Source organism: Lemur catta, chromosome 21, assembly GCF_020740605.2.
Source record: "Lemur catta isolate mLemCat1 chromosome 21, mLemCat1.pri, whole genome shotgun sequence".
Classification (NCBI taxonomy): domain Eukaryota; kingdom Metazoa; phylum Chordata; class Mammalia; order Primates; family Lemuridae; genus Lemur; species Lemur catta.
This window is the reverse complement of record NC_059148.1, coordinates 16,951,851-16,976,606: the sequence shown is the minus strand read 5'-3', so window position 1 is coordinate 16,976,606 and position 24,756 is coordinate 16,951,851. Positions and strand designations below refer to the sequence as shown.

At 61.2% G+C, this 24,756-nt stretch overlaps 2 protein-coding genes across 17 annotated transcripts in view; one reads left to right on the top strand and one right to left on the bottom strand.

Moving 5' to 3' along the window:
* PISD (phosphatidylserine decarboxylase) overlaps positions 1-18,378 on the top strand; it is a 39,885-nt gene extending 21,507 nt beyond the window's left edge. The window contains exons 1-8 of one of the 5 annotated variants that reach the window (XM_045534537.1): positions 6,979-7,118; positions 11,494-11,725; positions 13,334-13,499; positions 15,083-15,319; positions 15,567-15,705; positions 15,887-16,033; positions 16,294-16,454; positions 17,074-18,378. In XM_045534537.1, coding sequence (XP_045390493.1) covers positions 11,676-11,725; positions 13,334-13,499; positions 15,083-15,319; positions 15,567-15,705; positions 15,887-16,033; positions 16,294-16,454; positions 17,074-17,298 — 1,125 coding nt within the window. In that variant the 5' untranslated portion in view covers positions 6,979-7,118; positions 11,494-11,675 and the 3' untranslated portion in view covers positions 17,299-18,378. Of the gene's footprint in view, positions 1-6,978; positions 7,119-8,355; positions 8,695-9,439; positions 10,251-11,493; positions 11,726-13,333; positions 13,500-15,082; positions 15,320-15,566; positions 15,706-15,886; positions 16,034-16,293; positions 16,455-17,073 lie in introns of those variants that run through there. The other 4 variants (XM_045534541.1, XM_045534539.1, XM_045534538.1 and 1 more) reach the window with 4 other exon arrangements.
* SFI1 (SFI1 centrin binding protein) overlaps positions 18,325-24,756 on the bottom strand; it is an 88,000-nt gene continuing 81,568 nt past the window's right edge. For 5 of the 12 annotated variants that reach the window (XM_045534515.1, XM_045534514.1, XM_045534523.1 and 2 more), the window contains 10 exons: positions 24,118-24,262; positions 23,554-23,628; positions 22,669-23,021; positions 22,336-22,595; positions 21,440-21,544; positions 21,054-21,285; positions 19,635-19,767; positions 19,474-19,552; positions 18,667-18,778; positions 18,325-18,578 (listed from right to left, as the gene is read on the bottom strand). In XM_045534515.1, coding sequence (XP_045390471.1) covers positions 18,474-18,578; positions 18,667-18,778; positions 19,474-19,552; positions 19,635-19,767; positions 21,054-21,285; positions 21,440-21,544; positions 22,336-22,595; positions 22,669-23,021; positions 23,554-23,628; positions 24,118-24,262 — 1,599 coding nt within the window. In that variant the 3' untranslated portion in view covers positions 18,325-18,473. Of the gene's footprint in view, positions 18,579-18,666; positions 18,779-19,473; positions 19,553-19,634; positions 19,768-21,053; positions 21,286-21,439; positions 21,545-22,335; positions 23,022-23,553; positions 23,629-24,101; positions 24,263-24,756 lie in introns of those variants that run through there. The other 7 variants (XM_045534522.1, XM_045534524.1, XM_045534525.1 and 4 more) reach the window with 6 other exon arrangements.

Genomic DNA, 24,756 nt, shown 5'->3' with positions numbered 1-24,756 from the left:
AGTGTCATCGTGTTCCTTTTAGTTCCGTCTCATCCTGCGGCGTCGATGGTGTGCGGTTTGAAGGATGCTTGCTGGCTTCCAGGGTGCTCTCACTCCTCTTGAGTCCTTGAATCAGCCTGTGGCCTCCATCAGTGGGCAGCGGTGACTGTCGGAAGGGTGCTGGGGGTTCTCTGAGGGGAGGGGCTCAGGGACTGCTGAGAAGTAGAGAAGATTTTCCAGGAGCTTCTTCTCAGGAACTCATGACCTCCTGGAAACGCACTGGGTTCATGGCCAAGTGCACAGGCCTGGCTTTGGCCCTTGGTCTTAGGAGCAGGGCCATTGACACAGGGTCTTTGCAGCTCAGGTAGAGGAGGGCCATTGACACAGGGTCTTTGCAGCTCAGGTAGAGGATGGAGCCAGGTGTGCCTGCAGCAGTCGTGGGGCCTGCGTTTGTGTGGCAGTTGTGATTCCAGATATGTTGTCCATTTGTCTCCAGAAGTAAAAAATACCATTCAGCAACATAACAGCATATTGCTCATTGCCTCGTTTCCTCAAGTTGACAAGTTTATTTTAGATCACGTCTCAAATTTCTGGTTACAAAATACCTAACTGAAAATATGCATTTTCTAGTTTATCCGTGGGTTTGTTTTTTTGTGTTCATTCTGGTAGTTGGGACCCAGACTGTTTTTCCAGGCAGATCTCTGAGGGGAGGGGGTGCTGCGGGGTTCCTTCCTGCCCGTTTTGCACCTCTTGGGACAGCTTTGCCATTGCCCCTCCCTGAGTCCTCTTAGCCAACAAGTGTTTGTCCCCCTTTCCTGTGCTCCCCACTTTCCATGGCCCCTCCACAAACCCAGCGGTGTTTGACGGACACTCGCCCCCTTGTAATTAGTTGAGTCAAGTGGAGGTGAGTTTTCCATGGGGAGGGGCTTGGCAGCAGGAGTGGCTGGCCGGGCCCTCCAGAAGGGGCTTGGGGCTGCTGTTGTGACCAAGCCTGCCCCATGTCCAAGAGCCTGAGCTGCACCCAGTCACAGTGGCCCCAAGATCCTTTGTGTTGCGTCTGCCCTGTGGATCCAGGTCTCGGGGGATCTGGTCCAGACGAGGGCTGTTTTAATCCTTAGAAGCCACCACACACCTGGCTGGAGGCCAGAGGCAAGGGCGGGCATATCCGAAACACGTCTGGCTGGGGAACCCGGGAGTAGGTCCTCCTGGACCTACAATTTGGAGGACACCTGCCCCAGCCCGAGGGGCAGCCCTCGCTCAGCCGGTGTCTCTTGCTCCAAAGGCAGGGCAGCCTCCTGGTCTGACTGAGGCCGAGGGCCTTGCTTCTGGAAGCTTCCACTCCTTGCCATTCAGCCTGTTGTTATTATAAATTTACAACTACTCTGAGTCAGAGCTTGTACCTTATGGGGCATGTCATTATGGAATGAAGACTTCATTTTCACTGGATGCAAGATAACAAGTGCCAGGTGAGGGGAGAAGGACACTTCATCCCTCAGAAGAGTGGATCAAAAAGATGACCTCGGCCGAGCGTGGTGGCTCATGCCTGTAATCCTAGCACTCTGGGAGGCCGAGGCGGGCGGATTGTTTGAGCTCAGGACTTCGAGACTAGCCTGAGCAAGAGCAAGACCCTGTCTCTACTAAAAAAAATAGAAAGAAATTATTTGGACAGCTAAAAATATATAGAAAAAATTAGCCAGGCATAGTGGCACATGCCTGTAATCCCAGCTACTTGGGAGGCTGAGGCAGGAGGATCGCTTGAGCCCAGGAGTTTGAGGTTGCTGTGAGCTAGGCTGACGCCATGACACTCTAGCCCAGGCAACAGAGTGAGACTCTGTCTCAAAAAAAAAAAAAAAAAAAAAGATGACCTCTTCCTTAGTCCACATCAGGATGGGGAAGAGAATGGTGCTTTCACAACAGAGATGCTTTTTTGTAGCTTTCCCTGTCTCTTATTTGCTCTGCAAAATGGAGGGCAAGGAGTTCTCAGGGCAGCATCTGAGCCTAACTTAAGCCCTGAGTGAGGCTCTCAGGCTGCTACTCCTGGCATATGCCTGTCGCTCCCACGAGCTGCTAGAGGATAACGTAGCGAGGAGGGTCCTGTTCAGAGTGACGTGAGACCAGGGTTATGTTAAAATGTGACGGTTAGCAGTTTGAGGCTGGTGAGAAATTTTTAACAGTAAATATGTAATCCCTTAAAAAGTGGGAACAGAAAAACTTCCTAAGTACTTTTGAACTAGAAGGATAGAAGGTTATGTAGCCAGCCGTCTTGTGACGACAGACTTCAGGTGTGTTGGGGAAGGGTACCACTGTGCACTGTGGGGACTCCTGGGGTTTCCCGTTAACGTGTGGGTGACCTGAGTTCCATACAGGCTGAACTCTGCAGACACACTCCTGCTCTCTAGCACGTCTGAGCTGGGAGGCAGCCTTTCTTCCTTGATCAGAGGACACAAGAGCCTATGGTGGGAAGGCACACCCCAGTCCCATGGGCCCTTGCTGGTGACTGCGGAGATGGGAGGGACCTGGCTGCAGAGCCAGCCTTGGTTGGCAGCTGGCCTCTCCTGTCAGCCCCAAAGGTCTCTCTGTGGACACCAGCACCCAGCCAGAGCTGGGCACATGGCCCCATGGTGCACCTCATGGAGTGGACAGGAAACAGGTGGGCGATGTTCAGTCTTGAGCTCCCACGTGTGAGGAGCCACAGTGGGGACTCGGGGTATGCCCAGAGCAGGCCCCACATGTTCTGCCTCCCCTCAGGGTGGGAGAAGTTCCATGTGCAGAATGTGGGCTTAGATTTTTCTCCCCATTAGTGATAGAATTTAGAGGGTTTTTCTGTGGTTTAGCAAAGTCTTGCAATTTTTTTAAATTGCAAGCGCTTTTGAACGGAGTAGAAAAGTTGACGAAATAAGAGTTACCCATATATGCACCACCTTGATTGAACAGTTAATGTTTTGTCATACTTGCTTTGTTTCCTTGTGTGTATATTTTACACTGAACCTTTTGCAAGGACATTATGGAACTTCACCCCTAAATACAGCAGCATGCACCTGAGCATAGTAACCGGTTTTGTTTGTTGTTTGGCCTGGCCCTGGGGGCTTGGGGAGCGGGGGTGGGGGTGGGGCCGCAGACAAGCCTTAGGAGCAAGGGGGCTTGCAGGGACACTCGCTCCTGCCGTGGCACTGCTGCCTCGTTTCTAGCCTCAGGTTAGAAATGTTCAAAGACATATAGTGCGTTATTCCAATTCATGTAAAGGAATGAAGACACCCCAGGCTGTCTGTTCTCCCAGCATCTAGCTCAGGCACAAGACAGGACCCTGTGTCCTGTTCCTGTCCCCACGCTCCGCCTGGAGCCCCATTGTCCTGTGCACAGAGGGCTCCTCAGTGCTGTGACGTACTTGACCATGTATAGTATCAGATGTGTTCGGCACATTTTTAAACTATATGTAAATCCTATAGCTTTATTATTTTCATCTGTAAACAAGGCCCCTGTTAACTCCCTCGTAAAGCTGTTAAATGAGTATGATGTATGTGTAAATACAGCGTCCCATGCTGGCAGGGAGTAGAGATTTAGTAAGTACTATTTTACTTCTTACCTAAGAGGTGTGAAGAAAACCATTATGGATGTTAAAATGGGCAAATAGTGAAGTTGGCAGGGAAGCAGATCCTCCCACCTGCTCAGGTGCCACCTGCATTCCTGGAGTTGTTTTCTTATGCTGCTGAAACTGGCCAGCAGGGGCCAGCTCGGTCCTCGGAATCGCCGGCTCATTCTAGAACAGGAGGACATCTCAGAGGCCCCTCTTGCTGCGTTCACCAGGAACTGGCTCAGAGACACATAGTCACGCTCTGATGCCCAGCTGTGCTGCAGCGTGGCCAGGCCCCAGGCCCCCATCCCGGCCCGTCCCTCCAGCCCTGCCTCCCTGCAGCCCAGAAACAGCTCTGTGCGGGGACCACTCGGGAGCTGCCTCCCCCGGCTTTGAGTGGCCAGCGTGTGGAAGAGTGGGGGACTGTGCCTGAAGGAGACATGGAACTAAAAACAAGGCTAAACTCCCCGGCAGGGGGCCCAGCGTGAAGCTGTCTGCTGGGCTTGCTCTGCCTGAAAGCCCTTTTTCTTTATTCTGCTGCAGGCCATCCCCCCTTGGTGCCTGGGCAGGGCCCTTGGGGAGCTGCTGGAGGGGCTCTGCGTGGGCCAGGGGCATCGGAGACGTCGTGCAGCCTGGTGGGAGAGAGCCATTCCTGAACCTGAGTGTGGAAGTGGGCAGGGCTGGGCGAACCTTGTGTAGGGAGAAATGGCCTGAGGGGACTTCGTGCTTGTGGTGCTCCCTGCCCTGACTGCTGGGAGGCTGATGGCTGCCTGTGGTCCCTTGGGCCAGCAGTGAGACACCAGTCATCTTCCTCTGGGGGCCTCTGCTGGCCTCCAGGGAATTAGCTAAGGGGACCCGCCACACCCGTTCCACGACCACCTTCTGTTCCCTGGCACAGGGCATCTGTCCAGAGGTAGTGCAAGAAATTCACGCAGCTGGGACCTAGCAGAGCCCAGGAGTGGGTTGATGAGGCAGGGAGGCCTCTGTCTGCTGGTGTCCTTGGAGCCTGCAGTGCCTCGCAGTGGCACTAGGTGGCACTCCTACCAGGGGCGATTAACAGGGTAGGAGGAGTGGAAATTAAGGACTCAGTGGCCAGAAGGGCTTTGTTCAAGATGGGAAAGTAAATTTACCCCAGAGGGTTCCACCGCTCCAGTAATTTATTTGTTAACTAATTGTTTGAAATCCAGAAGGTGGAGGAGGTCTGGCTGGAGGGCTAATCTCTGGGCAGACTGGTGGGCCGGTTTGTGGTTTCTAAACACCAGTTCACCTTAGCGTAGCTAAATGGGAACACTGGTGGGCGCTGTGCGGCCTGATGGGCCATCCCACAGGGAGGCTCTGTACCCAGGAGCCCGTGTGGCCTGGGCTGCGATACTGGAGGCTCTGGGAAGTCAGGATGGTCTTCCGGGGTCTTTGCAGTTCTGGAATTTGCTGGTGCTAAGATGCTCTGTCAGCATCTGTCTGTGCTTTAACTCCTTTTTATCCCATTTCATGTGGTGTTTGCTTGGAGCTTGGAGGTGAGAAGGCGCCTGAAGTGTCACTGGGGTTTAGGGAATGCTGGGGTCAATCCCAGCAAGTCCTTACTTAACCGTGGCCATAGGTTCTTGGAATCTTCGACTTTAAGCGAAACGGCATATAATGAAACCAATTTTACCATAGGCTAAAAAAGATTTAAGCCCCCACGGCATATGTTTCTGGTCACAAAATCTTCACCAAACTTCTAAAATAAAGACCCCAAACACTTCTAATATTAAAAATTGAATAAAATGTGAGCTATATATACAGTTAAGAAAGATTAATAAAAACAAGGTAATTATTTACCTGCTTATTCCAGGGTTGAGGGTGGCCAGAACCTGCCCGCCGGGATAGGGTGCAAGGTGGGAACCCATCCTGGACAGAACACCGTCCCATTGCCAGGCGCGCTCACACACCCTGGGACAAGTCTGGCTCGACAGTGAACCTGACATGCGTAGCTTTGGGAGGCGGAGGGGAGCCAGAGTGACTGGAGAAAACCCACATAGACATGAAGGAAGGGTTCAGATTCCACACAGACAGGAGCCACAGCCGGGAATCACTTTGTCCCCCGCCCCCCGTCAGCATTATGATGAAACGACGTTTTTCAAGGACCTGCCGTAGTGATGTCTGCCGTGGGCTCAGGATGGGAGGATAGGAGGGCAGCCTGTGTGTCAGGTGTTCCCAGCCCTGCACCAAAACTTGAGGCTCTGGGCTAGAACTGTACCTCGCTCATCCTGCCTCCCCACTCCCAGGGTGCATAGTAGGTGTGGAATATCGTGGGGATCCATGACCTGTCGTCTTCCCCCTGCTGCATCCAGGGTCTGTGGCTTGTCACGCAGCACTTGCTTGGGTTGGATCTGGGTAAGGAGGACAGGTGTGGGGCTGTGTCTGCACAGCATTGTGTCCCGTTCCAGGCCGCCCTGGCCCACCAGCCCCATCTCTCCACAGGCCCTGTAGGCGCTCTCCTCCTGTTCCAAATGGTAATTGTTTTAGAAAACAAAATTCTCAGTGGTCAGAAGCTGGAGTTGTTCAGTGGCCCAGGGTGAGACGACTGAGCCTTCTGAGGCCATCAGACCGCTGCATGGGTGCGGGATGGGAGGTCCTGAGTTGGTTGCACAGCCGCCAGTGAGGCTTCGTGATTCCATACCCTTTCTTTGGTTGAAAGGTGGCCCCTCAGGTCTTCCCCCTCCTCTAAAAAATATTAAGCTGATTCATTCCATCCCATGTGGACTGAGTGCTTGCTGGCGCCTGACACGCGGCTGTGGCGGTCGGCTGCTGACCCTGCAGACTGGGGTCCTTCCATCTAGTGGGGTGGAAGGACACAGCGCACACATCGTCCCTGGGGACCTTCATCCCAGCAGGGGAAGCCTGTGTGCCCTGGGCCTGGCAGTTCGACCCTGTTCACAGCTGTTCTTATTCACTGGTCTCCATCATTTTGGGGGTCAGGGCATTTTGTATGTCAGGGGCAAGCCTGCCTGGAGGACAGCATGTGGGCTGGGGGCCGCCTTGCATCTTCTAGACGGGGTGTGGGAGAGATCGAGGCCCTCGGTGGTGAGGTCAGCAGCACGTGGTGGCCTGAGCCCGCCTGGCCGTGGGGGATGTGGGGGGCGTGGTGAGGGAGGGAGTGGTGAGGGAGGCCAGCCACAGGCTGAGGCCAGACAGGCTGACAGACAGGAGGACAGGCCGAGGTATCTCTAGGAGCAGGGGCATCCCATGACAGTGCCCAGGCAGAGCTGGTCGCCCTGCCACCACTCTTCCCCTTCTCCCCTGGCCTCGGCCCCGCCTCTTAAAGGGGCCCTCAGGCTGGGCGGGTGGCCCGGCCTGGCTGGAGCTCAGAGGAAGCGGCGGCTTTAACGGTGGCAGGGTCGGCTCCTGCCCCCGCCCCGGCCGTCTGAGTGGCTCGCGCGCGAGCCCCGCCCACCCCCAGGCTTCGAGCCGGGCGCACCTCCCGGGAGCTGGAGGCCGGGGGAGCCGGAGGTCGCGCCGGGACCCACCTGCCGGTGAGCGAGCTGAGAGCTGAGCGGACCAGACGCGGCCCTGGGCCCGGGAGCCACAGGTGACTTCTCTGGGAGGCGCCCTGCCCTGCCCTGCCTGCCCTGCCCGCCCAGAGGACCGGACCGGGGGGAGTGCCCTTCTGGCTCATTCCGTGTGCGGGTTGGCTCTTTCACTGCCGGGAAGGATGTGGTCCTCGGGGCCTGAGGAACCCACCCGGACAGTCTTGATGAAATTGTGGGCTCTCCTGCCCCCGACACGGGTCACGGGGCCCAGGCTGCATGAGCTCACTTCCTTCCTCCCCGTCCTGCAGCATCCCCCGTCTGCCGCGGCGTGCGGGAAGTGAGGGAAATGCCGGCAGAGCGCTGGCGGCGCCACCCTCGCTGAGAGCTCCCATCTCCTCTGTGCTGTCCCTCAACGGGACAGGGTACCTGCGGGGGAGGGAAGCGCCATTCCTCAGTGGAGCCTCACGGTGTGACCACCCGAGGGCTACGGAGGGGGTGTCAGGCTGCCTCTTTGTAGAGCCCTGTTCCCGCAGGCACCAAAGGTCATCTGAGAGATTCCTCTTCTCTCGGTGATTAAGTGTGGCCCATGGCATCCTGTCTCTTCCCTGCGCTCCTGGGCGCATGGCCCGGCCCTTCTCTTTGCTCCCTCTTCCCCTGCCCTCGCTTCCCCCATGGCTCTCCCATTTTGCCCAGGGAGAGTCCACTTTCCCGGTCCCCTACTTGGGAAGTTGGTCCCTGCTAGCCCTGGGACACAGGGGAGGAAGGCTTGGTTGCTCCCCTGGGCACAGCTGCCAGGTGCTGGGGAGAAAGCCCGCCCCTCACCTTTGGGGGGAGTACGCCCAGCCCAGGTTAGGCCGCTGGACACATGATTTGGGGCCCTGGAGGTTTCTGCTGAGGCTTTAGGAGTGGTGACCCTGGCTCCTGGAGATTTCTACCAGGGAGCAGTTCCTGGGGTGTCCCTGGCTGGACACGCAGAGCTGCAAGGCTCCATGTGCTCTGGGAGAGCTGGTTGGGGGCTGCGGGTAGATGGTCCCATCTCTCTCTCTCACTGCCTGCCCCGTCTTGCTGAAGCTCAAACCAGACTCCCAGGAGCGTGAGCTCAGGCACACACATCTACACACACATACACATGCACACATGCTTGCTTGCTTGCTCTTGAGCCGCAGCCCCCTGGCACCCAACACCCCACACCCGCCCACCCACACCGGTAGTAACTGCTGGCTGGCTGGGTCTGACCCTGCGACTTCAGTTGGAATGTTCCATTCCACTGGGGGGAGCAGGTGCTGTGGACTCTGTGCTGGGCAGTGAGGGGTGGGTGGAGACATTGCTGTGCTGCTTGGGTGTGACCCCCAGGTCAGCATGTCCTGACACAGGTGACCCCCTCCCCCACTGTGGTCCTGTTGGCCGTTGCTTCCTACTCCCAGGGCAGCCACTGCCCCCTGAGCTTGGGTTCCTCTTGCAGAACTGCTGCCCAAGCCCCAGTTCTTTTCTGTGCCCTGTGGTGGAGAGAGACCTCTGCCCTGCCAGGGTGTGGGTTTGCCTTTTTGGAAAGAGGTGCGGCGCCGGGAGCTGGGTCTGGGGGCTGAGGCGAGGCTGTGCCAGGCTCTCGAGTGGGAGTGAAGGCTTCTGAGCAAGGTTGTTCTGGGCCGTGGTCAGAGCTATGCTCTGAGCCTCAAGGCGGGTGGGCAGGAGGAATTTTCCTTCCCATTTTCCAGATGCGGGAACCGAGGCCCAGAGAGAACTTGTGGCCTGCCAAGGCCTTTCCTGGCTCTCGGGCTGGGGGTGGAGGAGGGCAGCCGGGGTTGCAGTGACCAGGTTGTCCCCCGTCACAGAGCCTTTTGCGTTCTCACGTTCCAGGTGACTGGTCCTTAGGACATGTAATGACTTTAAGGTCCTGCTGGTCACAGCCCAAAATTCAGCTCTGTGGAAGGTCCTTGGCTCTCAGGAGGGAGGGAAGGTGGCAGCCCTTCCTTGTTGCAGGGCATCCTCCCTGCACATTCCACATCCAGGGCCCGAGCCCCCGGTTACCCTCAGGGAGCCAGGGAGGGTGAAATCGCTGGCTTGGGGGGCAGAGGTTGTCGCAGGTGGAGGGTGAATGGGGCTCTGAAATGGGGAGGCCAGAGCACTGCGGGCTGAGGAAGTGGTTCTGCCCTTGGGAAGTGGGAAGGCAGAACCTCTGGGGGCCCCTTTCCTCCGTCCTGCAGCTCCAAGCTGGACAGACAGCGCCCAGCCTGTTCCCGGGGGGCAGGTAGCAAAATTCATCTGCTGCCTGGAGACCTTTTAGGGCCCACAGATGGTGATGTGAAGAAACCCCGACACCCTGGTCTGGGCACCTTGTTTTAGAAGAGGTAGAACAGTGGTAAAGATGGGACCTGAGGGCAAGGGGCCCCTGGCCTGGGGTGAGCGCAGGGTGGGTGCCCAGCCTGGCCCCTCAGGGCGGTTCTTAGCTCTCTCCAGGGAAGCAGCTCGTTGGGCTGGTCCCTTTGAGCGTCCCCCACTGCAGGAAGGCGGAGCCAGGCCCCTGCCCTGGTGGGCGTCCAGCCTGGCCAGGCCCCCGGCCTCACGTGCCTTGAGTCCCCGCCGTCAGGACTGGAGGCCTGAACTGGCCCCTTGTAGCGCCGTGGGAGAATGAAGCGCCAAGGTTCAAGCAGGAATCTGCTTTGAGAACCCATAATTTTTTGCCAAGCTGGGTTTGTCTGGGCTTGTGCCTTTCTGCCACATTAAGGCCTGCGGTGGTCACATCCAGGTGGCAGGACAGTGGGGAAATTGGCAGCAGGCGGGGCTCTCGAGGTCCCCTCTTCCCTCCCTCCCCACAAGGCTGCACTTGCGGCCCCTTGAATGAGGGTGTGAGCTCAGCTCCTGGTCTGCACTTTATCGAGTGGGAAAGAGCTGCTGCTTTGGGCACAGGCACCGGGCTCTGCCCCGACTGTCCGTCACCTCTCTGGGCCTGTTTCCCTGGCGGGAGGCCAGTGGCAGAGCGGGTGGGAAGTGCTCAGTGTGTAGGTGGATGATTGGAACAACCTGACCATTGAGCATGGGAAGGTGGCGGGAGGCCGGGCACGAGCCTGGGGCAGAAGCGGGGCTGTCCACGGAGCTGCGGGCCTGGCCTTGGGACGGGACGGGCCTCCCGCGCCTCCCTCCTGGTGCCGGCATCTTCCGAGGGAGGAAGCTTGTGTGCATCTGTTGGGAAGGTGGGTACCCCCTGTCTCGCCCGCCCTGCAGTGAGCTGTCCTTGCCACTCATCGAGGAGAGGGACCTGGACAGCTCGGTCTAGGGGGGGCCAGGCCTCGCCACTTGCCCCGTCAGGGGGAGAAATCCGCACTGCGTCCAGACCTTAGTCGCCTCTTGTCCCAGGTACCAGGGCTGGAATCTCCACCTCTGTGGCCGAGGAGGATTTGCCAGGGTGTCCAATGTTCGTCCTTGTGTGGCTAGAGTCACGCCTGAGTTGGCCTCTTGCTCTGTCACAGTGCACTGGCTGTGGCTGCGGGTCCTTGCCTGCCCTATTCTGGGCCTTAGACGCAGCTCTTGGGCTGCGTTCTTCATCTAAAGATGGCGACAGGCCCCTGCCCCGCTCCAGGGCTGTGCTTAGGGTTGGAGGCCAGGAGGGGTGGGCTCTGGTCAGCCCATGTCCTCCCCGGGCCTGGAGGGCCTTGACTGGCCTGGGCTGAGATAGCAGCAGCTGTGGAATGTTTGCTGTCCTTCCCTGTCATCTGCCCGCGGAGGTGGACCCTTTGTAGAGGCTAAGTGTGTCTTCCCAGCCAGCCAGGGGCCCTGCCAAAGTGCTTTTCTGAAGCAAAGACGGGAAAGTGGGAAACTGGTTCAGTCTTCAGGGCCCATTCCCGGCCCCAGGCTGGTTTTTCCTAAGGTCACCCAGCGCACAGCTTCGGAGGGGGCCCGGAGGGGGGTCAGAGCCAGGTATTCGGGGCTCCGAGGCCAGGAGGGGTGTGGAGAGCTGGCACTGGTATGATGCCCCGGCTGTCACCGCAGCACCTCTCCCGGCTTCCCGCTCATCTCATTCCTCAGGTGCTACTTTGTAACCTGAATCGAAAATGGGTCAGGTCCTGGCGAGGGAGGGGCCGCAGACAGGCTGACGCTGTGCTCTCGGGCCCTGGAGCACAGGGCTCAGGTTCCCATCTTGTGCTCTTGGAACCCAGAGGTACCCCGGAGGCCTGGCAGTGGCATCTGGTCCCCTCCCTGCCATGGCTCACTGGAGTGGGCAGCCTGGGCGCCTTGCCCACCTGCCGCCCCCCGGCCCAGCTGAGGAAGTGGATGCCAGGGCAGGCTGGCTCAGCCCCAGGCAGCAGGGACACGGCAGGCGGCCAGGCCTGCGGATGGTGCAGAGTGGGCTGAGTGCAGGGGCTTCTGTCCTAGGCTGCAAACCCTGAGCAGGTGGCCTGAGCAGGTGTGTGACCAGTGCCTGTCTGTTTGCAATAGCCCCGACCCTCTAACTGCACCCCGTGAGCCACCAAGACCCAACCAGGGTGGGGAAGCGGCGCCAGCAGCCACCAGCCAGCCTTGCAGAGGCAGACGCCCTGGAGCAGTGACAGCGCGGGAGATCTTCTGCTCAGGGGACAGGGAGGAAAGAGGAAAACAAAGGCCAGCAGCCTAGCGCTGTGATGTGTCAGTCCGAGGCGCGGCGAGGACCAGAGCTCCGTGCCGTGAAATGGTGAGATGCGGCCCATGGAGTCCTAACCCCGCTGTGCCCCGCTACAACCTCTGGAAGGTCAGAGTTCACGTCCAGTGGCCCCACAGTGGAGAGGGTGGCAGGGTGTTCCAGGGGTCAGCCCCCGAGGCTGGAGGGGCCAAGCTTGAGGGACTGGAGAGCCTGCTTCAGGTACCTGCAGTTCCTGCCCCCAGGAGTGCCCCATGGGGGACACGACCAGTGGGCTTCAAGGCCTAAGTCTGATGTTCCTTACCCTGGTGCTCCTGGGCTCCGCCTGCCACCTCAGACCCCTGCCTCCTGGGAGAGGCTTCCCATCCCCCCTGGTGCTGGCCTGAGGGTGCAGCTCTTCTGGGATTGGTCCCCGCTCTTCCGCAGTGAGCAGGGTGGGTGGGGAAGCCCTGGGAGAGCAGTCATTCGTCTTTGCTTGGCCCTTGCCACCTTCCCAGACCTTTTAAAATGGGGGGCAGGGCGGACGGGAGAGAAGGCGGCATCAGGGGACCTATGGGGACGTGCCTGGGGTGCTGAGCCCTGCCTCGCACTGCACCTGACCTCTGTCTGCTCTGCTCTCACTGTCAGCTGAGACGCCTCTTTGTCCCTGGGTTTGCTTAGCAACCGAGACACAGAGGATCCAGCTTCTCCTGAGAGCACAGTTCCAGATGGCAGCCGTAGATTATCCAGTCGAAGGCAGTCACTTTGCAGATAAGGAAACTGAGTCTGGGCATGTTCTCAGGGTGGGTGGCAACGTGCTCTCCTGATGGCTGCCCTGGAGCCTCGGGAGCGTTTTCTAGGGCCTAGTCGTGGGACAGTGAACCAGGTCTAGGGCCTGCTTCGGGCCCCGGAGGCCAGGGTTCCGGTGGCGAGGCCCATTCCGGACTCTGCGACTCCTGTGAAGCTGAGCCTGTGCTGAGCGCTGGATCTGTGCTGGGGGAGTTGGGGAGAGGCCACCCCCTTTGCTGAAAGGAGGGGCCTGGGTCGGGGGTGTGGCCCCAGCAGAGCAGGGCCGGGAGGTGCTGGAGAACCTGACCTGCCCTTGCTGCTGGGGGTGTGTCTAGGTGCTTCCTTCCAGATCTTGTCTGGCCCAGTCCCTTAATTTAGTAGATGAGGAAACAAGAGGCCTAGAGCCGTGAAGAGAGTACCCGGGTCCCACAAAGGGATGGTAGTAAAAGATTCGATGCCCAGGTCGCAGCTGTGCCGTGCTGTGCCCCGCCAGGGCTCAGGGCAGAGCTGGCCACGGGGGCTGGGGCGTGAGGTAGGCTCTCCGGTCCGCCTTCCCTTGCTGGGCCCTGGCGGGCTTAGCCCTGAAGGCCCTCACTGGGGCCCCTTCCTGCCCAGAAGCTGCACCTCACTCTCCTCTGTCTCGGCTGCCCCTGCATTCCCAGTCCTTCCAGCTGCTGGCAGGCGGGACAGACTGGGAAGGGAGTCCGCCAGCCAGGGGCAGCCAAACCCTGGGCTCAGAACGGGGTTGGGACGAGGTGCAGCCAGTGCTTGCAGGACTCTGTCACCCCACTGGCAAGGCAGCTGGTGGGGGGCGGGTGGACAGGAGGGGCCCTCCTGGGTCCCCCCCAGAGTGTGGCCACTGACCCTGGCTGTGCGTGGACGTGTGCCCTGCAGGTTGCAGTTCCCCCAGCTGGCCCTGAGGCGGAGGCTGGGGCAGTTGAGCTGCATGTCCCGACCCGCCCTGATACTGCGCTCCTGGCCCCTGACCGTCCTCTACTACCTCCTGCCCTTCGGTGTCCTCAGCCCGCTCAGCCGGGTGGGATGGAGGCCCGTGAGCAGGGTAAGTATGCGCGGCCCAGCCCTCTCCCAGGCGGGACCCGGGAGACGAGTTGTCAGGAATGGAGGCCATGGCAGCTTTTGAGAAGGCAAGGCTTGTTGGTGGCCGCATGGGCCACAAACGAGTGACCGTGAGGACTCGCTGTGCACTGCCGGCTCTCCTTGCCTGCCATTCTGGGGCTGGTCCTCAAAGGAAGCCACACTGGGGGTTCAGAGAATGGTGTCTGTCTGTGACTTTCTGTGTTCAGGCAGAGAGGAGCTAAGAGGTGATTTTGAGAAGAGTTCACCTTAATCCTGAAGCCAAAGGGTGGTTCAGGAGGGCTGGGGCCTGTTTGGACCCCTTAGGGGGAGGAGCCTTGAGGCCCTGGAAGGCCACACAGGTACCTGCCCCACGACTGGCCACTCGCAGTCCCCAGAGGCTCACTCTTGCGCTCAGCGTCCTGGGCAGGCTGACCCCAAGGAGGAACCCTATTCCTGGGCCCTTGACAGCCCAAGTCAGTGTCACAAGAGCTCAAGGGCACCAAGGCACACTGGACGTTAGACCAGGCTCCAGCCAGTGCCTGCCCGCCAGCTGGGACGGGTAAGAGCGACTTTCTGGGAGACACTAATTCAAGACCGTAGAGGTATGGAGAGTTGGAATTCAGTGACTCCTGGGCCTTGGGGAGTCTGGTCTCGGCTGTGTTCAGAGAAGCAGCAGCTGCTGGTTCAAGGCGGCTCCCGCCGTGGCAGTGGCACCTGAACTTCAAGAGGCTGCCCCTTTTGGGTGCCTGGCCCTGGAGTTCCAGGACCCAACGGGTAGGACCCAGTGTCCGTCCCCAGGCCATCGCCTATCTATGCTCAGGTGCTCCAGGCTTCCCTGGAGGGAGGGACAACAGAGTGGCCCCAAGGGGGCAAGTCCCCTTTGCCTCCTGGGAGGAGCCCAGGGTACAGACGGCGTTGTGGACCGGCTCAGTCCCAGGAGAAGCCTCTGACCGCGAGGCCTGCTGTGGCCACACTGGCGGCACCTGGGCCCTCTGAGTGCCGGCCACACCTGCGGGGGCCACAAGGCCTGTGCCTGCACCTTGGGCAGATGGCAGTGGGTGTTGCAGATCTGCATCTGAGAGTCCCTGCTGTTGCTCAGGGTGCCCTCCTGGCTTCCTGCTAGGACAAGAGGGTACACACTTTGGGCCGTAGACTTGTCCCAGGCACCTCGGAGTCTCTTCCTTCCCCTAGAGGTCTGGGATGTGGGCAGTGAGCTGGGCCCAGGGCTCGGTGCCCACGGCCTCCTGCCACACACTGCGACGCGGTGGCTAGGTCAGGTCCCTTCACATCTCGCCGGCCTGCCGCTCTGGGGCCGGGGCAGTTGCTATTTGGCCTTTGCATGAGATGACTAGAACGACCTGAGTTGTATGTAAATCCTCAGTTTGAGAGAGTATTTAGCAAGTACAGTTCTGGTTCCTGGTGAGAAACAGCCGTGTCACAAAACCAGTGTGGGGCGCCTAGGCCAGGTGGCCCCTGTTGGGCTCGCGTTCTCGCCTGCAGTGGGGGGTGGGCTGTTGGGAGCTGGGGGCAACAGGGCCCACTCAGACCCCGCCCTCTGGCCCGCAGGTGGCCCTGTACAAGTCGGTGCCAACGCGTTTGCTGTCGCGGGCCTGGGGCCGCCTCAACCAGGTGGAGCTGCCGCACTGGCTGCGCAGGCCCGTCTACAGCCTGTACATCTGGACCTTCGGCGTGAACATGAAGGAGGCCGCCGTGGAGGACCTGCGCCACTACCGCAACCTCAGCGAGTTCTTCCGGCGCAAGCTGAAGCCGCAGGCCCGGCCGGTCTGTGGCCTGCACAGCGTGGTGAGGCGCGACCCTGCCCTCCCTTCCTGCTGTGGGAACGGGATTCCAGCCTGTCTCCAAGCAGCCTCCGAGGCGAGGCCCCAGCTGGGCGGCTCCTCCCAGGCCGGGCCCCCCCTGCCCTGCGCGGCCCCCCATCTCCAGCATGTCTGTTGGGGGCAGGGCTCTGGGGGCTCAGGTGACAAGGTGGGGGCTGTCTCCCAGGGGAGGAGACACCCTCCCTCCCAGCAGCCTCTCCTGGTGCTTCCAGATCAGCCCGTCAGATGGGAAGATCCTCAACTTTGGGCAGGTGAAGAACTGCGAGGTGGAGCAGGTGAAGGGGGTCACCTACTCCCTGGAGTCGTTCCTGGGCCCACGCACCTACACGGAGGACCTGCCCTTCCCCCCAGGTGGGTGACTGCGGACAGAGCCCAGGCAGCCCTGCTGCTGTGTGGCTGGGCCAGGTGTCAGAGGGCAGGGGAGGGCACCAGAGCTTCAGGGCTCCCATGGGAGCCGTGTGCAGACTGTGCACAGGCGCCATCCTGGGGCTTGTCTGAGAGCGTGGCCCTCCTGCCTGCCCTTGCCCCACAGCCACCTCATGTGACTCCTTCAAGAACCAGCTGGTCACTCGGGAAGGGAACGAGCTCTACCATTGTGTCATCTACTTGGCCCCCGGGGACTACCACTGCTTCCACTCCCCCACTGACTGGACCGTTTCACACCGGCGACACTTCCCAGGTAGGCCCAGGGCCAGCAGGTGGGTGGGAGCTGCCCTGTGGGCTTCCGACAGAGGCTCTTGGCTTCTTGGTGTCAGGTGACCAGGCTCCAGATAGGGGTCATTGAGGCCACGAGTTGCCTGCTTCAGGCAGGCTGGTCCTGGGCAGAGGAGCCCGGGGTCCAGCCTGCTCTGCATTTGGAATGACATTGAGGTGACAGGTCACGTGTCCCTCCGGGTTATGGCTCTGAATGGGGAGTAGCAGAGGTCCCTGCCCCCACAGGCTCCTTGATGTCCGTGAACCCTGGCATGGCTCGCTGGATCAAAGAGCTCTTCTGCCACAACGAGCGGGTGGTCCTGACCGGGGACTGGAAACACGGCTTCTTCTCGCTGACGGCCGTGGGGGCCACCAACGTGGGCTCCATTCGCATCTACTTTGACCGGGTGAGCAGGACCCAGGCCCTGCCAAGGCCCGAGGGCTGGACCTCTTGGGTCCACCACCCTCGCGTCTGGGTGGCGGATCCACGGGGACTGTAAATTCTGGGAGGGCCAGGCCAGAGGAGGGGCCCCCCCCTTGCCGGCTGAGGCTTCCCTCCCACCGTGCTGTCACTTGCACCTTATCTGTGGCAGAGGGAGGGAATTAACCTCTCTGCCTGGCACTTGGCTTCTGCCAGGAACCACGGTCAGAGGAGAGAGTGAGCAGGAGCAGAAAGCGAGCAGCGAGCTTGGGGGGGGTGGGCGGTGCACCCAGCACCTGCTGCCCACCTTGCCCGTGGGGACGGCCTTTTTGGGTGTCGGTTTCTGACTGATGGCCCCTGGCTCCCAGTCTGGCGGTGCCCTTCCTGCTGGGAGGGTGGCTGGGCGGTCTTTCCCTGTCCTCCTGGGCCCAGTTCTCAGCAGGTGGCAGCTGTGTGAGATCCGGCTAGACCAGGCCCTGCTGGCCCTGAGCTGCCGTCCCCACTTCCCTTGTGGAGCTGGGGCGGCTGTGGGGAACGAGCAACAGAGGGAGCAGGACCCTAGCACAGTGGGGGGGGCGGCACTCTGACCTGGCCCCCCGCCACAGGACCTGCACACGAACAGCCCGCGGTACAGCAAGGGCTCCTACAACGACTTCAGCTTCGTGACGCACGCCAACAAGGAGGGCGTCCCCATGCGCAAGGGCGAGCACCTGGGCGAGTTCAACCTGGGCTCCACCATCGTGCTCATCTTCGAGGCCCCCAAAGACTTCAACTTCCAGCTGAAAGCAGGACAGAAAATCCGCTTTGGGGAGCCGCTGGGCTCTCTCTAGAGCCTCTTCGTGGCTGCGGCTGTTGAGGGCCTTTTCCGGACAGAACGTGAGAGTCTCTCAGAGGCGAAATGCCACGAGGCCGTCCGGGTGACGGCTGCCTGAGGGGTGGGGGGATGTGACCAGGTAGGACGGGGATGATTCCACGCCCGCCTGTCCCGGAGGTGCAGACGAGAGGTCCTGGATCCTTCCCGTTAGGTGGTCGGAGCCCCTGCCCTGCCCTCAACCTGCGCTGTTCCCCCCACCCATAAAGAAAGAAAAAGTACAGGCTGGTGTGATCGCAGAGTCACTTCTGGATCTGTTAACACTGTGTAACTGGCGACCCGCCTCTCCCCGCTGAGCATCCCGGTCGGCCCACTGTCATTCCAGGGTGACGAGTGGCAACCCTGTGCTGTCCTGTCGCTCCCCTCACCTGGGCCATTTTGTCGCCCCTTTTGCTTTTTTGGGCCTTAACCCTCTGCTTTCCCCTGCACAGTGGCACAGGGTGAGGTGCCTCCTTGGCACGGACTGTGGACACTGCCCCCGCCCGCAGGGCCACCCAGCCTCATGACAACCGCTTTCTCTTCCCAAATGCACGTTCTTGGGCTCATTGGAAAAAGCTGAATCTTTCTTTGCACTTAGAGCCAAATGCATCACCCTGGACCGGCCGGTGTCCTCTGAGGACAGTGACTTACCACGTAGACCTTTGCCGGCCCTTGTGACCAGCCTTCTGGAGCTGGCCGAGTGCTCTTGGTGGCAGGCAGGTGGCCCAGGGGAGAGCTCTGTCCCTCTCCCTGTCTCCAGCCCCACATGAAATGGGGGAAGGTTGCTGCTATTGAGGGGCTGTGGTGGAGGCTGAGGGCGCCGTGCCTAGAAAACCTGTCCCTGCTAGCAAGCACTCGGGCCGTGGGGAGCCCCTGATGGCGGGGACGGGGCCGGACTTCATCTTGATTCTAGGGACACCGTGGATTTCTCCTGCAGGAGAAGTCATTGAACTCTTTCAACTGTATCAGTAGCACAGTATTTTTGTATTGAAAAGTGGGAGACTTCTGAACAGTAATTCATTTAATTGCAAAACATTTTGAAATAAAAAGCTAAAACTCAGTGGAGCTTTGCATTCTGTTCCTGGAGGTGGCCCGAGGCTTCCCCCGAAGCCCAGCTCCTGTCCCCCTGGGCAAACGCACTAGCACAGGGTGGCACTAGCACAGGCTGCGCCGCAGGGCCTGGATGCGGGTGACACAGGCGCCGATGGGCTGTCGCTGCGCCTGGAGCTCCTCGGCCAGCTGCTGGATCTGCAGCTCCACCTGGAGGTGGGACAGTCTGGGCTGAGGAGGCACAGCCGGGTGGGTGGGGGCTGGCCGAGGGCCGGCTTGGGGGGGGGGCGGGGCTCACCTCCTCGAGCTCCTGCTGCACCTGCAGCTCCATTTCCCGGTCCTCAGGCCTGGGCTCCTCTCGGCTCAGCTCCAGCCACCTGCGCAGGCTACTCGCTTGCCGCTGGCAGGACCTGAGGGGTGGAGACACCTGCTGCCCGCCAGGCCGGGTTCTGGGCAGAGAGACCCCCCCCCCCCACTAACTCTGGTGCGAGGAGGTGGTGGAGAGAAGGGGGTGTCGGGCAGGGTGCCCTGCCCTGAGCTGCAGGCATGAATTCTTATTCCTCTCCCCCAGCCTCCTGCACCTCCTCCCCAGCAAACAGCAACTCAGGTGAGCCCAGGCGCAAGCACCCTCCTGTCCCCGCTCCCCTGTGCAGAGCTGGGGAGGAGGGGACCAGTCTGCTTTCTCGATGCTCTGAGGCTGCTACACATGTCAATGGTCCCCAGACCACCGGTGCAGCTGGGGGCTCGGGCCTGTCTTCTCCACACCTTTTAACAGGGGCATTACAATCCCTGGGTAGGTGGGATGACCCGATTGGGTTTTTTATAGTTTTGCTTTCTCACCGCCCCTCCCCCCCGCCATCGAAAGCAGGGCCTCTGTCCCAGGTGGGCCTTGCTACGCAGGACTCGGCAGGACAAAGGTGCCGCAGTGGAGGGGGTGGTGCTTCTGGCCAGCACGTGTTGGGGGCTCCCGTCCCCACCCGGTGGACACCCCCAGGATCCTGGCAGCTGGCTCAGAGAAAAGAGACACCCCCCCCCCCCACACCGCCTTTCCAGGCAACACCTGTCAGCGTGTTGCCTGCTGCACGGCCCATGGCCCAGGCCTTACCTGAGGTTCTGCTTGGTGGCCTGGTAGTGCTGTAACTGCTGCTGGATCCCCTCAAGCTCGGCCTCAAGCTCCACACGGCCTACGGCAACAGGACACCGCGCTCGCCCATCTTCCCCTCTGGGACCTGGGTGTTCACTGCCTGACGGGCCCCAGCCACGCACCTGCAGTTTCAGAGCCAGGCCCAGCCCTGGTGTCCGTGAAGTCCCCAGGGAGGAGCAGACGGGGGTCAGGGAGACGGGCCGGGGATGGGGGGGCCTGGGGCTTCGGCTTGGGGGTGGTCGGCAGAGCTGACACCTGTAAAGGAAGGACGGACGGACGCTGAGCAGGGAAGCCAGGAAGACACCCCGGGGAGGGGCACCGAGTCCTCGTCACCCTCCATGTCACCACCTGCCCACAAACCCCAGGACCTGGAGCTGGGCTTCCTGGGCACCCGCTGAAGCAACCCAAGGAGCAGCCCACCTGCGCTGGGGGCTGCTCTGCTCTGCCCAGCAGCCGTCCAGGCCTTCCTGAGCCCTCCACCCTCCAACCCTCCTGGCTCTGAGCGCAGGACCTTGCTGAGCTTGGACTTCAGGGAGAAAAGGGGTCAGGCAGAGGCAACTGTTCCCGCTGTCCAGCCTCAGCCCTCCAGCCCTCCTCTGGGGAGACCGCATGTCCCAGCTCAACCCCACTCCAGCCAGGGTGTGGCCCCACGTGGCCAAACTCACCACAGGAGCTGCCTCCTTCCTGTCCCCAACCCTTTAAGGCACTAGCGCTCTGGGTGGCCCGACCATGGCTGTCACCTCCATTACGGAGCTCTAACCACCCATCCCTGCCCACTCGGCCCCTCTGTCCTTCCTCTGTACCTTCCTCCCAGGTGACCTCATCGGTTCCCAGGGGGTTTAGCCTTCAGCCTGTGTTGAGGATTCTCAGTCTGCGCCTCTGGCCATACTTTTTTCCCCCGAGGGCAGACTCAATGCCGCTGCTCTCTCTCAAATCTGACAGGTTCGAATGGGCTCTGTGTTTTGCCTAAAACTTGTCCCCACCCCCAGTTTTCTTTCTTTCTGTGAAAGAACTCATCGTTCCCAAAGTTACTCAAGCCAGAAACCCAAGAGTCACCCTGGATCCCTCCCCTTCCCTCATTCTCGGCAAACCCATCAGAGTGTGTCCCGCCGCGTCTGCCGCCAGCAGTGCCCGTCCACCCGCACAGCCACCCGCGTTAGAAACCAGACACGGCGCTCCCTGCTGGGACGTGCCCGATTTCCTACTCAGACTCCAGACTTCGCCCCAGAGCCTGCACGAGCCTGCGTGACCTGCGGTCACTTCTCTGGTCTGCACACGGCGGTTTCTTCTGTCTCTGCCTACGCTGGAAGCTGCGCAAGCGCAGGGGCAGCAGGCCGTTCACGGCTGTGTCCCTCGCACCTGGCGTGCAGTGGGCACCTACACTTGATCAGATGAGTGGCCTCTGTGTCTTCCCATGCCAAAGTGTTCCAGAAACCATGAGTACAGCTGTGGCTACGGTGCCAAGTGCACCAGAAAGGGGACCAAAGGCCAGAGCGAGGAATGGCAGCCCCAGTGACCAGGCCTGGTAGAGGACGACTCACCCTGGCTGGTGCTTCCGCCCCACGGGGCATGAAGGAGGAAGGAGGCAGCAGCAGCAGCTCCGGGCCTGTTCTTGCCGTGGGGGGCAGCTCTGGGCAAGGCGCACCAGACAGGGCCCCAGGCAGGAGGCTGCTGGGGACCGGTGCTTTTGGGGCCTCTGCCAGGGCGGCCCTCATCAGGGAAGGGCCCGCTGGTCGGGTCGTGCTCAGCCCACACTCCTGCAGCTTTTCAGGCCTGAGCGGAGGGAAGGCAGGAGCCTGGTCAGGACGTGGACCCTTCTCTGGGACCAAGGAACAGGAAGGAAAGGGGCCACCCACTCTAGGGCCACCAAAACAGGCCCCAGATGGAGGTGCCAGCTGCTTTGGGGGCCCATGGCCACATAGCCTACCCCTGCCTCTGGAGGGTGCCACACCCCAGGGACCACTGGCTCTGCACGGGCTCCAGCAGAAAGAGTGGGCGTCGCGGCTGCTTCCTCGCTGAGCGGGCAGCACTGCTGGGAGGAAGCACAGGGTCTGTCCCTTTAGGTGGACAGGGGCTGCAGGGCCGAGATCTCTGTGGGTGGGGCCATCCAGTCCCACCCGCCAGTTCCACAAGGAGCCTGAAGGCCAGAGAAGGCGCAGCTCCCGCCCAAGTCGGCAAGCGGGGCGGACCTGGGCCACGGAGGGCGCCTGATGCCACAGGGCTGCTGCAGCCCTGGCGATGCAGGTGTGGTCCCCGTCACGGGGGAGCAGCCTCTGAGCCAGCCGGGCTCCCATCGAGGTCAGGCAGTACGGGGCAGAGCAGGGACTGGGCCCCGGGCCGGTGCGCCCGAGCTGGTCACTCTGGGGGCTGCCAGCTACCTCAGCTCAGGGTGGGGGTCGGTGCAGGGTTTGGGGAGACCATGGGGGGTGGGAGGGGAAGAAGGGCAACTGCCAGGTCCCAAAAAGGGGTTTCTGATGGAGCCAGTGAGGAAGAGGGAAACAGCTGCCTACAGCTTGTTCCTTTTCTCAACTACACGTATCACTTTGGAAAAGGCTGTCTCAGCAGTGGGACAGACCGGAGAGGATAGGAAGGTGTGGAAGAGGAAGGGACAGCCACTTCCTGAGCTTTGGCAGGCGGAGGAGAAAGAGGGTCTGGAAACCCCACTGCATTCTCCCTCTGCCCTGGGTGGGGTGGGAGCTGCTAGGCTGTGACAAGGCCGTGCCTGGCCCGTCCCATCAGGACTGGGCTGTCCTCCCCGCTGCACCGGCCAAGCTTGCGTCCCAGGTGGGAGGGAGGAGGAAGAGGCGAGGACGGGCAACTCACAGCTCCCGGAGGTGCGGCTCCCCAGTGGCGAGGGCCAGGCTGCCCAGGGCTCCCTGAGGCTGAGGAGCTTGTGGCCTCTTGGTCTCCCGGGTGGCGTCCCCAGCCCCAGCCCCAGCTTGGTCGAGAAGGGGCCCCTCAAACGTCACTCTCCTGCTGGCTGCGACGGGTGCTGGGGGCTGAGGCTCCCTGCCGCAGCCCAGCACCTTCTGCTTCCAGAGCGTGGCGCAGTGGCGGACGGCTCGGTGGAGCTTGTGGGCTGCCTGTGACAAGGCCCCTCGTCAGCTTTCGCGGGACCCGCCGGCCCCCCACAGGCAGGGGGGCGCCCGGGCCTACCTGGACCTGCTGCCGGGCCTGCAGCTGCTGCCGGGAGGCCTTCATGCCCGCGGAGAAGCGCAGGAGGCGTGCGGCGCCCTCGGCGAGCAGCTGCCGGTGGTAGGCCTGCACCGCCCGCTCCAGCCGCGCCGCCTTCCTCCTCCTCTCCTGCACGAAGCCCAGCCACGCGGCCCACGCCTTGGGGACGCAGGAGTGAGCCGGGCCGGCCTGCCTGGGCTCCCCCAGGGCCTCTGCCCACGGCCCACCCCGCACTCGCAGCGAGATGCAGAGCCCGGTACCTTTGCCTGCAGCGAGAAGGCCCAGAACCACAGGGCGCGCGCCGTAGCCTGCTGCTCCCGCCGCCGGGCCGCCAGCTAGGGCGGGACAGACCGGTTACTTCCCCGCTTGCCTGTCGCCTCTTTAGGGAGACCGTGCTGAGCACAGGCCCGGCTAACTGCCTGGCTCATCAAGGCTCCCCTCCCTCCCCAGGAGGGATCCACACCTGACGTGTGGACGGAGGAAGGGCCCGTGGGGAAAAGGCTCCTGCAAGAGGCGCCTGGTGGCAGTGGACCGGGGAGGGGGGCCGGAGGAGCAGCCGTGCATGATGCGCACCATCCCCCAGGCTTTTTATCAAGGCCTCGCCAAAAACACAACATAGATTTCATATTAATTTTCGGATATTACACTGATGTATTTTTTTTTTAACATGACACTGTAGAAAGCTACACTAGGCACGGAAGTGACTGGCCTTGTACAGGTCGCAGATGGGAGGAAGCTGAGAAGTGCCCTGGGACAGGGTGACATGAACAATACTGAACTAGACGTGTGGGCTGAAGGTCACCCACAGCCTTGGCCTCAGGAGCCAGCCGGAGGGAAGTGGGGAAGGGACATCTCAGGGACTCCCACCTGCTGTCTCCACTGGTGGAAGCAGGCCCCGCAGAGTCTCTGTGCCAGGAGCCGGGTGCCCTGGCGCTGCAGGAGCTGGGGAGAGAGCAAGGGCACAGGGAGCTGCATCCCAACTGCAGTCGGGGACCCCACGTCCTGTCACCAGGGTGAGCGTCTAACCCGCATTGCTTGGGGGCAGCCGCAGGGTAAGGCTCCCGGCCTAGGTGGACTGTCCTCCCAGTGCCAGGAGTCCCGGGTGAGGCCAAGGGCCTCCGGCACCTGCAGGGGGTGTCTAGACGGCTCTGACAAGCCGGGGGTCGGCGTGACCCAGGTTTCTCTGCTGAGCCACCTTCCCCAGGAGACCCGATTCTGAGGCTGCCTACCCCCGTCTCCAGTGAACACCCAGAAAGCTCCGGCGGCTTTGTTCCGGCAGGACCCCAAGCCACCCACCACCCGTGGCAGCTGCCCCGAGTTCTGTCAGGGGAGACCCCTTCCTGAGAGGCGTCTCCTGGCCTGGACACCCCATGCCACACGGGGGAGACCTGGACAGCCGCCGCCACCTGCCTCACCCTTTTCCTGACACACCCCAGGTGGTGCGCCTTCCATCGGGCCACGGCCCCCAGCAGCAGCTGCCGGCGGTGGCGCCGCGCCGCCCTCTCCAGCCGGACTCTCTGCCGCGCCGCCCTCCGGCTGCCGTCCCGCCAGCGCCGAAACCAGGTCCGGAGACGGCCTGCGGCAGATCCAAGCCACAGTCTGCCCTTCCGTGCGATCCCACGGGCGACCGGGTCACGGTGAATGTTCAGGCAGCGGAGAAGGTTGTGTGGGGATGGGGGCTGTCCCGCCTCTACTTGGTGGCCACTCTCTAAGGACAGCTCTGGCCACCTTCAGCGACTGTGAGTGCCCGGGGGCCAGGAACCAGATCTGCTATGTACCGTTGTGCTCCCCAAGGGCCCTCCTGGAGCCACCAGCCTGTCCACAGCCACCACGGGCGTGCCAGGGGGGCCCTGCAGAGCCTCATGCAAGATGCTGCCGGGCACATGAAGAACCTCCTGAGGGAGAAAGGGGCCTCTCACCTGAGCTGGAGTTTAGAGGAGGTGGCAGCTCTTGGACTGCTAAGGTGTGCCTGAGACTCTGATGCCTTAATATAAGCCAAGAAATCATTCCCCAGGTGTGTGTGCACCTACTGTGTGCACAGCGTCTCACCACCCCGTCTCCCAAGTCCCT